The sequence below is a fragment of the Cyprinodon tularosa genome, unplaced genomic scaffold (genome assembly GCF_016077235.1).
Source record: "Cyprinodon tularosa strain WSP-4 unplaced genomic scaffold, ASM1607723v1 ctg40, whole genome shotgun sequence".
Taxonomy (NCBI): Eukaryota; Metazoa; Chordata; class Actinopteri; order Cyprinodontiformes; family Cyprinodontidae; genus Cyprinodon; species Cyprinodon tularosa.
In genome coordinates, this window is record NW_024039119.1 from 2,571,821 (window position 1) to 2,585,476 (window position 13,656).

Here is a 13,656-nt window from a genome sequence, read left to right on the forward strand (position 1 = left end):
GGTGAAAGCTACGATGATGTATGCTCTGGTTATCACTGGAATGTTCTCCGTTTCATCAGAAAAAGCTAAACAATCTATGGTTGTCTTTGTTTCATACTACTTCTCCGCCGACAGCATGTCCCCATATACAGGCAAAACACGCAAGGCTAACAAGTTTGTCCCCTTTCAGCTACCATAATCAAAGATGGCGACTTCTATTGCCTGCACCCCCGTCTGTGTATTTAGAAACTATTTATACTAAGCTTTGGTAACAGTTTAATTTTTTATGCCATTGTAATTAGACTTTGGAATGATATTTATTCATAAAAGAAGTACTTGATTTTTACCAATAGAAAGCCCAATTATACACTGTCCCTTTAACTGTCATTAAACTTGGGCTCACCAGCTAAACACATATAGAACTATGTACTGACATTTAGACACAGAAAATAAGTTGTGTAGAACCTGTCTATCAACACGAAGTAGGCTTAATTAGCTAAAAAAAAAAAAAACACCATGCTACGATATACAGATATTCAAGAACAGCTATTGAGTCAAAGTCAATAGCTACGTTTACATGCGCAAAATTTCCCCAATCCGATCCAAACCTTGGTTGATCGGAAATTCAAAATCTCCGTTTACATGGACACTAAATGAAATGATCCGATCATGACGTGTGTATACATGTACCAAGCGTTGGATCAGATTAAATCTTTTAAGCATGCGCAGAACTTCCTGCCAAACTTGGCAGTTCTGTCTGCGTCTGGTTTTTGGGAGGCCTGACAAACGATGCGCTCAGAGCGAGCGGAAAGAAAAAAGGAGAGAGGAGGAAAAAAGCGCTTGGCAGCGAAATGTCCGAGAGAAAATGTAGAGAATGAGCGATTGAACCGGCGTGGGAGAGCGAGTGGGCTGTGGAGAGAGAAAAGAGGAAGAGGATAAATTCCTGCTTCCTGCAGCTTTAAATGAACTTGAGTGTATAAGTCGGCGTTCCTAGACTCCTCCCGCCATGTTGTTCACAACAAGAGCGAGAGCGACCGGTGGTTTCCTGTTGTTGACAAGGCGGAAAAACGTCACGCTGACGTCGCACACATGCGCAGGGAAGATTATTTTACTCTTAAGATCCGAATGGGTGTTTACATGGACGCCAATCAGAATGGCGATCGGCAAAAACCACCTCTCTCTTTCGGAATTAAATTTATTACCGATCGGACCGAATCGGATTAGAATCTTCAGTCTGACATGTTTACATGAAACATTTTTGATCTGATCAGGCCTTCAATCCGATTAGTTGTGTCCATGTAAACGTAGCTAATGATAATCGGGTTTGGAGACAGTTACAAATCTGTTTCCAATTACTGCTAAATCACAGTGAACGCCATTATCAATAAAAGGAGTCAAATGGAACAGTGTTGATGTTTGAAATGTTTTCAGAAAAACGGAATTTGTCTTTTTGTGGTTGAGCAGGGAAATCTGCTTTCAACACATCGGTTCTGATGTGAAAAAAACCCTGACTTTTCTTAAAACAGATGCATTTAAACAGATGCGTTTTGGTGTGACCTATTCATTCCAGACAACAAAAAAATAAAAAAGATCCCTTAAAGAGCCAGTTTGTGTTCAAACATCCTCCAGGGTGGCTTAAATCAAACTATTTTGAAAGGATGAGCCAAACTCCCTATTTTCTTACTGTTGGAAAATTATTTTGTTTCCTCATAATACGTATTTTCGTAATAGGTAACATTTATATTCAATTAAATGTGAAAAAGGAAAGAAAAGCAAAAGACTTCTACTTTCTTAAAAAAAAAAAAAAAAACTCTTATATTGCAGCTACCACAACAAAGTTGGCAAAGAGTTTTAGTTTCACAACCCTCTTCTCTCCACCTTCGCAGAGGTTCGAGCCCAGTTGGTGGAACAGCTCAAGTGTCTGGACCAGCAATGCGAGCTTCGGGTTCAGCTACTTCAGGACCTGCAGGACTTCTTCAGAAAGAAGGCCGAGATCGAGATGGACTACAGCCGCAACCTGGAGAAACTGGCTGAGAGGTTCCTCACAAAGACACGCAGCACCAAGGACCATCTACTAAAGTAAGCACTGGAACAGTCAATATGTTTGCACTCAATTAAGCAGAGCAGCAGGTTGATGCTTTGCACACGTAGATGTGTGCCAAAAATAGCCAGTCTCCTTATTTAGCCTTTTTGAGCAACATAATGTTGAACAAACTGCTGGCTTCCTTCCTGAGACAATACAGAAGTAGAGGCAGCAGGCGAGGAAATGAAACCAAAGGAAACGCACAGAGAGGTGACTGATGTCCTAATAATGCTGCTGAATTTCTAACCTAAATCCTGCATTACTCCCTGGATTAGATTTACCAAAAACGAAATATAGAAAGTTCAGGATCTTTAGCCTATAGGTACTTTTCCTTTTGAATATATTTATCTTCCTCTGATTGCACATAAGAGTCCGAATCTGCTGCCAAAAAGGGGCAGGTAGGGTTTCTATGCTGTGGCTGTTTCATAGCTTTTTGTGGTATGGGGAAATTTGCTCCAACATGGGGGCCTTTTTCAGTAGAATCTGTGACTTCCATTTCTATTTTGTTTTTTTTTCCCTTCTGCAGGATAGGATATAAGAGATGCACTTTAAAATGCACAAGTTTATGCAGATTCAGTTTGTCTGGCAGTTTTTAGTAGGAGAGAGCAGGCTGTTGCCCTATGGGAAGTGCTAGCTAATCATAAACCACATGCACACACAAACCTGGCAGAGCTGCTGCAGATAAAGGAAGCTGGGCTTTTACTGTCATATCTGCATCTAACCCCTATGACTTTTCACAAGTGACAGTGATAAAAAAACCCACAACACCTTTGTAAATCGCATGTTAGCAGAGCGGCTTTGCAACTTATTTAGACAATCGGTCTTTGTCAGACACGTGACTGACACGCCCCCTAGCGCCATTTTTGTGGTGAGCGGAAGAAAAACAAAACAGCAGAAAACAAGAGGAGAGCGCTGCCAGCAGTGAGGATTATCAGTTAAATGGAAAAGAACAAGAAAACTGAACGGATACCCTACCCAGACAAACTTTCTAAAGCTGCTAGGGAACGATATTATATATTATTATTACAGTGACAAGGCAGATGTTGTGGGCAGTTGCACAGATAGCTGCAGTTATTAGAGTAGATTGTGCTGCTCATCAGACTGAACGAAAAAACTTGTCATAATTTTTGCACATTGATAAGTTGCACACTGTATTTGCTGTTCACTTTATCCAGGCCTGTTTTCACTGGGATCTGCAGTCTTCTTCACAGATATCACCTGTTAGGTAATATCTCTACGGAAGACCACAGACCACAGTGAAAACAAGTCCAGGGAAAATGAAAATCTTCTAATTCAATCTAAAGAGCAATCTGCTATATACGAGGGAGGAAGACAAAGTAAAACATTTGAAGCTTTGCACTGTTCTGCATTATTTATGTATTTGAGATTTTGTATTGCATTTTCATAAATTCTCTGCTTGATTGAAAAGATAATAACAACACTTGTTTCAAATTTCAAATCCACTCTTTATTGTACACACATTTTTACAACCTCAGAAACATTGTTAATATTTGAAGTGATGGTGAAACTTATATTTGTTTTGCTGTTATTTTTCAAAAGTAACTTTAAAAAAAGCAAAATTCTATTTGTGTGAAAAGAAGAATAAAAAAGAAGAAAGTTGAAACAGTACTTGATCTGGCATTCATTTATTAGCTGGTTTCTCTGTGAAAATTTCAAAACAGTCGATAATCACTGTGACTCTATGTCCAAAGGCATCCACAAACTGATGAGGCATAATTTTGTGCAAGGTGTCTCTATCTGGCCACACAATTGCACGCTTTAGATTTGCATATAAAAATGACAGCATTTCATTGAATGTTCTGTACACTGTCTTTGGTGAAACACAGAAGAGATAAGCAAGGTGTTTTGAGGGCAGATCCAATCTCAGACGCATGAAGGTTAACAGAAGCATTTGAAATGGACTGAGAATTTTATTTTGAGCAGACATGAGAGGCAGCAGAAAATTAAACAAAGCCATAAAGGTTGCCAAGTTTGGTAGACCCGTATAGTACTGGACTTTTTCATTACTGTCTCCAAAGAAGCCATCAGAGATCCGCAGCTCATCAAGTTCACGCCGCAGCTCTCTGTTTTCTTCCAAAAGACGGTTCATCTCTGCACACCTGAGCACACACAGGTTACATTCTGTCTGTCCTTCCTGACGACCACCTTCTGTGTCATCCTTGGTGTTTGGCCGGCCAACGTTTTCAGCAGCCTTCTGCGTGTCAGTCTGTTGCTGGTTAGGGTTCTCTGTCGCCTCATGTGTAACTTCATCCTGTCGCTGAAGGATTTCATCAGCCTGATGGAGCCCCGTTTCAGTTGCTTGCAGGGCATTCTTTTTCAGCTGTTCCCGATAACCACGTCTTAAAGAGCGGTCTGTGTCTGTTGGTTTGATGTCAGTGTGGCCCAGATGCAGGGATGGAGCCCAGTCTGGGTCAGTTTCCATCATCTCATATGCGGGTTGACCTGCAAAGTAGATGAAAGGTTGAGTGTTTTACACATCTATTCAAAACACTATATAAAGCACCTTAATAACAGAGCCCATTAGATTAGATGAGTTATAAAATAAGATATGCTTATGTTTCCCACAGTGGGGAAATTTGCTATTTGAAACAGCACAAGTACATCGGACTAGTAAGGCCAGAGGTAAATAAATAAACTGAAAAGCTTACAGGACGAACAAAGGATTATAATAAATAAACTTAAGTAGATTGCACAGGATGAATAAATGCAGTGAGTTGGCTGACGAGTGGGTATGTACAGTGTTTTTATATGTACACTGACACACTAATACTATATATTTATTCATAAAAAAAATATATTTGTATTGCAGATTGTGTAAATGATTATATACAGATAATGCATTATTTATTAAATTTTAGCGGTCTAAAAAAGAAATAAAACAAACATCACTTTCCGCTTCTCTTCCACAGCATGTTTCAGTAGGTTTACATGAACTCCTGCAACTTTATAAGCAAACCATTTCAGCGTGTTGATTTCTATTAGTGTATATTTATAAGGACTTACCTTTGTGAAAATGCCGAGAGCAAACACGAGCATGAGGAGATATTTTATGAAACGTGATGTCTTTCCTTCTTACAGCAGCGACCCACGGAGCCCGACACCTCTTTGTTAAGTCCTCTGTCTGCGGTCCGTATTTTTTTTCCAAGTGGGGAATACGAAAAACCGTACGGCCCCATCTGCTGTTTTCTGTTTAGAATTACTATTGCATCCTTTGACGCAGCACCAGTGTCCCATTATTTCCACAGAAGCAACTAGAACACGTCTGCTCTCTGTTAGTTTTCTTTTGTTTGTTGCTGCTGTCTCTTCCCCACAGAAATGGCGCTAACTACCCTAAATGAATTGCGCTTTTGCGGAAGTGACGTACACTGTCACAGACAGATACCCCCGAAAACCGAGACTGAGCCGATACCAAGACCAGCCCCCCATACTTGGCGTCACAATAAAATGTGAAACATGATCAAAAGTCCTTTTCAGGTCAATCAAGGTTTCACATTAAGATTTAAAATATAAATCTCTCTTTCTCTATTTTATACTCTTCACTTTTTTAATCAAATATTTGATTAAAATATAGTCAAGAAATGCACATGTTTGGTTAAAGGTATACTATGCAACCGCCGGTGTTGATTTTCCAGCGAGGCTCCCCCCAGAGGGCGAAAGTAAAAGTGCACTGTCGTAAATATACACAGCTGTTCTCCTGGTTTCTCCGTCAAGCCAGGCGCGGTTGTTTTGAGCTTAGCAGACAGGCGAACGCAACGAATGACTAACACAGTGAAAGTATGAACATGCACACAGAGAGAGAGAAACCATTCCAATGTTACTTACAATCGCATCAGCAGAAACGCGAGGTCCGCGTCAGCCTTGCAGCCTTCTTTTTATTTTAGCTCTCGCAATTCGGAAAAAAGCTTGCCCGATGTTCACCCGTGTACGACTCCTCTCTCTGTCCGGAGCCCTTTTCCTCTTTCTTGCCTGCTCCGACATGGGCTTTCGCTGTTTTCACGCTGGTTCCGCCATGATAACTGCACAAAGATCGCCACTGTGCTAGCAACGAGCATGCTTTTAACTGGGGGCATGTATCAGTTCTCGCCGTAAAGCAAGACCGACTCTCGCGAGACTTCTGAGCCTGTGGGTGCGGGCCGAGGGCTCCTGCAATTGCAAGTGCGGTATTTCCCCCACAGACCACCAGGGCGGCCGAGAATACCTTTGTTCAACCTGAAATGACTCATTTAATCATCCAAAACGTTATGGAACACATTAATTAACTGAAAAATGTTGCATAGTGTGCCTTTAATGTTACGACTTTATTCTCGTAATTTTACGTGATTATTCTCGTAATGTTACGACTTTATTCTCCTAATGTTACAATTTTATTCTCATAATGTTATGATTTTGTTCTTGTAATTTTACAACCTTATTCTCGTAATGTTACGACTTTATTCTCGTAATTTTACGACATTATTCTCATACTGTTACAACTTTATTCTCCTAATGTTATGACTTTATTCTCGTAATTTTACGACTTTATTCTTATAATGTTATGATTTTATTCTCGCAATTTTACAACCTTATTCTCCTAATGTTACAAGCAGTAAAAATGAAGCAGCAGACGCGATTTTGCTGCTTTTGCTGCGTCCAGTGTGAAAGCAGCGCTGCACAAAGATCGCCACTGTGCTAGCAACGAGCATGCTTTTAACTGGGGGCGTGTAGCAGTTCTCGCCGTAAAGCAAGACCGACTCTCGCGAGACTTCTGAGCCTGTGGGTGCGGGTCGGTGCTCCTGCAATTGCAAGTGCGGTATTTCCCCCACAGACCACCAGGGCGGCCGAGAATACCTTTGTTCAACCTGAAATGACTCATTTAATCCTCCAAAACGTTATGGAACACATTAATTAACTGAAAAATGTTGCATAGTGTGCCTTTAACTATTTTGCCTCCTTTTCTAAATCGCATAATGAAAGTTAGCTAATCACCTTAGTGTTATGACTGACTTTCATGCAGCAAGAATGGCTGTGATTTTTAAGGCTAAGAGGTAATGAATAAATCCATTATTTATTTCATTGATTTTAACACAAGGAATGTGTTGGCCTAGTGGTTAGAGTAGTGCGCTTGTGCTCTCAGAAGGTTGCAGGTACTTGGTTCGATCCCCTGCACTCTGGCTCCCTGAGCAAAGACCCTTAACCTCACACTGCTCCTCGGGCGCCACACAGTGGCAGCCCACTGCTCCCTTAAAGGGATGGGTCACATGCAGAGAGTGAATATCTCCATTGTGGGCCAAAAAAGGGATTTGCATTTACATAATTTCTTCAGGACAGGAGCATTCAGTAAAAGTATGACATATTTATATTATCTGATTATTCTAATCTCTCTCAAATTCTAGGGAAATTGTGTTTTTCTCCAAATTCAAATATTGGAGTCTTGTTGTATAAATGGCTGCAGTACCGAAAATAGGATCATCAGTGAGTTAGGTTAGTGTTTGGATGTGAATTAGTGCATTTTATATTTAAAAAAAAAGGTATCAAAGAAAGTAACAAATACATTTCAGATTTTCACAGTGTTGCTCTTGTCTGGTATTTAGATAAAATCCAGAGTGTGCAATGTTAAGAAAAAGCATTTTAAGACCGATTTGAGACCAGACTGGACTTCAGTACTACAACACTGTTGTAGTTTGTGCTTTTCTGTGAGCTGTGTGTTCAGGGCATTGGTTTTACTTCTAAAATTTCTAGACAAATTTTACATATTGAGAAACCAGACAGTTCAAGGCTTAGAAAGAAATGCGCCTCAAGGCAGAAACATAAGGAGGTGCTTTGGTTAACTTTTTTAACATTCTACTTTGCTAGTTGATATATGTATACAGATTGTTGAGTGACAGAGTTGTTCATCTCTGTTGCCTTTTTGCTGTGTTTTCAAACAAACAGTCTCTCATGGTACCCTGGTTTCTTCACACAGTCCAAAGCAGGACTAATTATTGGTCTGAATGGCCCTTAGGAGTCAAAGTGGATAGTCCTGTGTTTCTGTGTGGGCTTCTGATGGAATGGAAGCCAGTCCAATCATATTACAGTTATTTGTTTGCTTTTTCTTCTTGAAGATTTTTATTTATTGTAAATATGATAAACTCATATCATTCTCGTAATGTTAGAACTTTATTCTTGTAATTTTACAACTTTATTCTCGTAATGTTACAACTTTATTCTCAAAATGTTATGACTTTATTCTCATAATGTTATGACTTTATTCTCTTAAAATTACAACTTCATTTGTGTAATATTACAACTTTATTCTCATAATATTATGACTTTATTCTCTTAATGTTACAATTTTATTCTCATAATGTTATGATTTTGCTCTTGTAATTTTACAACCTTATTCTCGTAATGTTACGACTTTATTCTCATACTGTTACAACTTTATTCTCCTAATGTTATGACTTTATTCTCGTAATTTTACGACATTATTCTCATACTGTTACATCTTTATTCTCCTAATGTTATGACTTTATTCTCTTAATGTTATGACTTTATTCTCATAATGTTATGACTTTATTCTCTTAAAATTACAACTTTATTTGTGTAATATTTATTCTCATAATATTATGACTTTATTCTCCTAATGTTATGACTTTATTCCCTTAATGTTACGACTTTATTCTCGTAATTTTACGTGATTATTCTCGTAATGTTACGACTTTATTCTCCTAATGTTACAATTTTATTCTCATAATGTTATGATTTTGTTCTTCTAATTTTACAACCTTATTCTCGTAATGTTAAGACTTTATTCTCGTAATTTTACGACATTATTCTCATACTGTTACAACTTTATTCTCCTAATGTTATGACTTTATTCTCGTAATTTTACAAATTTATTCTCATAATGTTATGATTTTATTCTCGCAATTTTATGACATTATTCTCGTAATTTTACAACCTTATTCTCCTAATGTTACGATTTTATTCTCCTAATGTTATGACTTTATTCTCGTAATTTTACGACCTTATTCTCGTAATTTTACGACTTTATTCTCGTAATTTTACGACTTTATTCTCGTAATTTTACGACCTTATTCTCGTAATGTTACAACTTTATTCTCCTAATGTTATGACTTTATTCTCGTAATGTTACGACTTTATTCTCATAATGTTACGACTTTATTCTCGTAATTTTATGACTTTATTTTTGTAATGTTACAATTTTATTCTCGAAATTTTACGACCTTATTCTCGTAATGTTACAACTTTATTCTCCTAATGTTATGACTTTATTCTCGTAATGTTACGACTTTATTCTCATAATGTTACGACTTTATTCTCGTAATTTTATGACTTTATTTTTGTAATGTTACAATTTTATTCTCGAAATAGAAGAAAAAAAGAATTTAATTACTTGATCCCATCTTAAATGAGTAGTTTAGGGTCTATTTTTTGTACAAAACTGAAGGGATAAATGCAAATCTGAAGTCTTGCGCATGTGTATTGACTATGGGTATGCTGGTCTGACGAGGTATGCTCATCTAACTGAACACCACCTCTTATCGAATAGTGAACATTGATAGTAAATGAAGCATCTGAAGTACTTTACATGTCGTGTCCACCTGGAGCAGCAATTGCTGCATCTTGGAGTAATTTCAGCAGGTTAGCCATGCATGGGAAGGTTAGAAAAGGTTTCCTAATTGTTTTGTGGAAGGTATGGCCGTGGTCGGCTTGAGAAAAGGCTTTAAGACCCTTTTTGAGACCGATAGATGTTAACACATTTGCTTCTCATTGCTTCATATGTTTCTTTAGAAAGATGTGTGGCGTTTTGAGATCTCTTTTCCCTCTTCAAGTTGTCGGACAGATTTTATCTAAAGGATATCTTGATTCTACATGTCAGGCAGTGCTCGCCCTGGGCGTGTCAGAAGGTACTGAAGCAACAAATATGGTTAAATCACATTTCATTCGTTTCACAGTGGGTCCAGTCAGTTTGGAAGCTCTTTTTTTCTTCCCTTTATAAAATCCATCATTATTTTTAACCATTTTTCTCTTTTTTTTTTCATTAAAAAATTTTGATGATTCAAACCCTTTCATTCTGAAAAAAAAAAAGCAAAATATGAAAAAGTTCCACGAGAGGGAAAGTCCTCTCTTTGGACACTTTATGCACATTATTTTTACTTGAAGATATTAAATAATTTCTGGAGAAACAGGAAGCCTTCTCCGGACTTTAAATCGACTGGATGTTACAAAATGATGGGAAACATTTGAGAAAGACTGGATCTTTGGCCCTCTTTAGGTTGTCTCGTTTCCTGTTTTTATTCCCCATTTACCAAAGGCCATCTCAATTGTCACTTTCTGCTTTTCTTTACTCTTATTTTCATCTGCTCTTCTTGTCTTTTAACTATCACAAACTTTTTCTTTTCTGCTGGGGACAAACCCCACATTTGTGCTCCGTCTGGCACACAAGCACAGACTAAAAGGGATCAATAGCTCCTCTAAACGAAACCCAATTCCTACCCCCAGCTCACGCCCCCCTACCTCAGATCAATATTCAGACAGTTGGAAAGTATTTGTTGCGTTTTGGGGGAGGGAAAAAACGACAACTAGAGTTACTCTGTTTGTTCACATGCTGCGGTCCATTCAGATCAGAAATAAATTGCTGCAGTTAATACACAGTGGTCAGCATTTCTTCTTGTATTTATTTAGCTTCTCTTTAGCTCCAACATCTGTGTGTTTAATAGTCTTCCTGCATCTGCTGCTGCTCTGTCAGAGTGCCATGCTGGAATTTCAGTTATTTTCCAGTGGTGTGAGTGTGTATTTATCTGGGTGTTTGAATGGAGATGTGTGTGTGGGTGTCTGTGTGTGAGGGCTGCCTCTGGCTCTTGCGCTCTCAGCAGAGCAAGCGTCAATGGTGCTCCAAACAGTCCGGGGTGTGAGGGCTGTAAGTATGTTAATGCCGTGGAGATCCCTGGTATGCGTGCTATTTGGCAGCCTGCACAAGGGTTATATGGTTAAACTGTATGGTGTGTCTGAGAGTGTGTGTCTTTCTGACCCTAAACGTTAGGCAGGTTTCAGTCGTCAATCTTTGCAGCATCCATGCTCTCATGGCTGTGTGACCAGAAATATAAATTTTTAATTACATCTGCTTTGTCTGGCCAGTTATGATCCCCCCCACTACCGCCAATGGACAACAGATTTAAACAATGCTTTCTGTCATTATGGCATTTAAGATGAAGAACTAAATTCATGAGATCTGGGAATTTCAATTAATAAAGAATAGGATTTGTTAATCCCTTACTCATGCCGTGGATTTCACATAGGAAAATCACATGTACTGCATGTGTAAAAGTTTGATTTCTGGAAAGTTTAATGCATAGAGCACATGTGATTGACATAGTTTCACATGTGCCTCAAATGTGAGTCGCGTGGGGAAAATATGGGAATCGAATGTGAAAAAACATGGAAATAACGTGGAAAATGTGCATAACATGTAAAATGTTCGTCACGTAGGGCTGCAACTAACAATTATTTTGAAAATCGATTAGTCTGTCAATTATTTTTTCGTTTAATCGATTAATAATCAGACAAAAGAACTTTAAAGAAGATTTTTTTTTATATATATATATAAAATTATACCAGGTGAAACTAAAATATTTCCACTTAAAGAGTTCTGGATAAAGCATATTGACCAATAATTTTTATTTTTTTTTTTAACCTTATTCTCGTAATGTTACGACTTTATTCTCGTAATTTACGACATTATTCTCATAATGTTACAACTTTATTCTCCTAATGTTACAATTTTATTCTCGTAATTTTACGACATTATTCTCATAATGTTACAACTTTATTCTCCTAATGTTACAATTTTATTCTCATAATGTTATGGTTTTATTCTTGTAATTTTACAACCTTATTCTCGTAATGTTACGACTTTATTCTTCTAATGTTATGACTTTATTCCCATAATGTTACGACTTTATTCTCGTAATTTTATGACTTTATTTTTGTAATGTTACAATTTTATTCTCGAAATAGAAGAAAAAAAGAATTTAATTACTTGATCTCATCTTAAATTGTTTTTTTTTGTACATGGCTAAAGGGATACCTGCCTGTCGAGGTAGTTTAGGGTCTATTTTTTGTACAAAACTGAAGGGATAAATGCAAATCTGAAGTCTTGCGCATGTGTATTGACTATGGGTATGCTGGTCTGACGAGGTATGCTCATCTAACTGAATACCACCTCTTATCGAATAGTGAACATTGATAGTAAATGAAGCATCTGAAGTACTTTACATGTCGTGTCCACCTGGAGCAGCAATTGCTGCATCTTGGAGTAATTTCAGCAGGTTAGCCATGCATGGGAAGGTTAGAAAAGGTTTCCAGGACCAATATTTTTTTTTTTTTTATCTTAAATGCAAACTGTTTCAATTTTATTATTTATAATTTTGATATAATTAATGCTCTAAGTGGATCGCTCTGTCAGCTAAAGGCATGTTTTAGAGTCTCTAAACTCCAATTAACGATTAATCTATTACTAAATTAGTTGACAATTATTTCAATTATCGATTAATCTGATTAACTATTTCAGCCCTAATGTCATGTGAAAAACATGGGTATGGAATGTGGAAAAACATGGAAATCATATGTGAGAACGTGTATCACTTGTGAAAAACATGAAAATTATGTGGTAAAATTTATGTGTCGCGAGAAAAACATGGGTATCACTTGATCTTAATACGAAACGTTCGAATTCCACACATACATGTGTTTCTACATGTGATACACATGTGAATTCCCATGGAATGCATAGATTTCACGTGGGTTTTCACATGGAAATTTCATGGGATGTTTCTGTAAGAAAATGAAATTTCCGATTCTGACGGCTCAAGGTTTTGCTAATAACCACATCTAGTTAGATTATATCTAAAATGCAGCATTAATATGTTTTATGTCATGTCCAGGTGTTTTTTGATTAAACAACGTCTAATATCTCTCAGAGGTAAACCTAACATCCTATGAATATTGTTTCTTCACCCGTTCATGAATGAGGGTGTCATTGAAAGACTAGAGACTAGTTGACAATAAAGACTGATGGACTGAATTCATCGATTGATTTCCCACTGAAATTAGCGGGTTAACCTGCGACTTTCAAACATGGGTCGACCCGCTAGCTATTGGCACTTGGCTCCCTTACCATTAGTTAAGAAAAAGTGGGTCAAAAGGGTGATTTATACTCAGAAGCCAGGTTGTCTGCTTGTGTCGCAGTGAAATCAAATTTGCCTGCAGACTCTGGTGCAACTCTCCAAAATTGTAGAACAACAGACAAGAGGCATCTGATTAGTCAAATGTACATCCCCTCTACACTATGTGTATTTCCTGTTTTGTTTGACCACCATTGTGGAAAATGACTTGTGAAGATGGACGAGCTAGAAGAGTGAGGTGCGTGAGAACGCTGGGTATCTGGTGACATCACGCTGGGTTAGCGTTGATGATGTTATCAGTTCGACATAAATCAGGAAAGTAAACAATGGACAGCAACACGGAAGGAAGCCAGGGCGTGGTTTATTTTATTGTTACGCTCTTTTATCTTTCCAAATCCCTCTCACCAG

The 13,656-nt window shown here is 37.8% G+C and overlaps 2 protein-coding genes across 4 annotated transcripts in view; one reads left to right on the forward strand and one right to left on the reverse strand.

The window, feature by feature from the left end:
- srgap2 (SLIT-ROBO Rho GTPase activating protein 2) overlaps positions 1–13,656 on the forward strand; it is a 115,080-nt gene that overhangs the window by 53,246 nt on the left and 48,178 nt on the right. For all 3 annotated transcript variants that reach the window (XM_038298045.1, XM_038298046.1, XM_038298047.1), the window contains exon 2: positions 1,866–2,058. In XM_038298045.1, the coding sequence (XP_038153973.1) occupies positions 1,866–2,058 (193 nt within the window). The remainder of the gene's footprint in view (positions 1–1,865; positions 2,059–13,656) is intronic.
- On the reverse strand, positions 3,690–5,344 carry LOC119791761. The gene is made up of 2 exons (XM_038298048.1): positions 5,087–5,344; positions 3,690–4,525 (listed from the first exon to the last, which is right to left on the reverse strand). The coding sequence occupies exon 2, from the start codon at positions 4,506–4,508 to the stop codon at positions 3,705–3,707; it is 804 nt and encodes a 267-aa protein (XP_038153976.1). The 5' UTR covers positions 4,509–4,525; positions 5,087–5,344; the 3' UTR covers positions 3,690–3,704.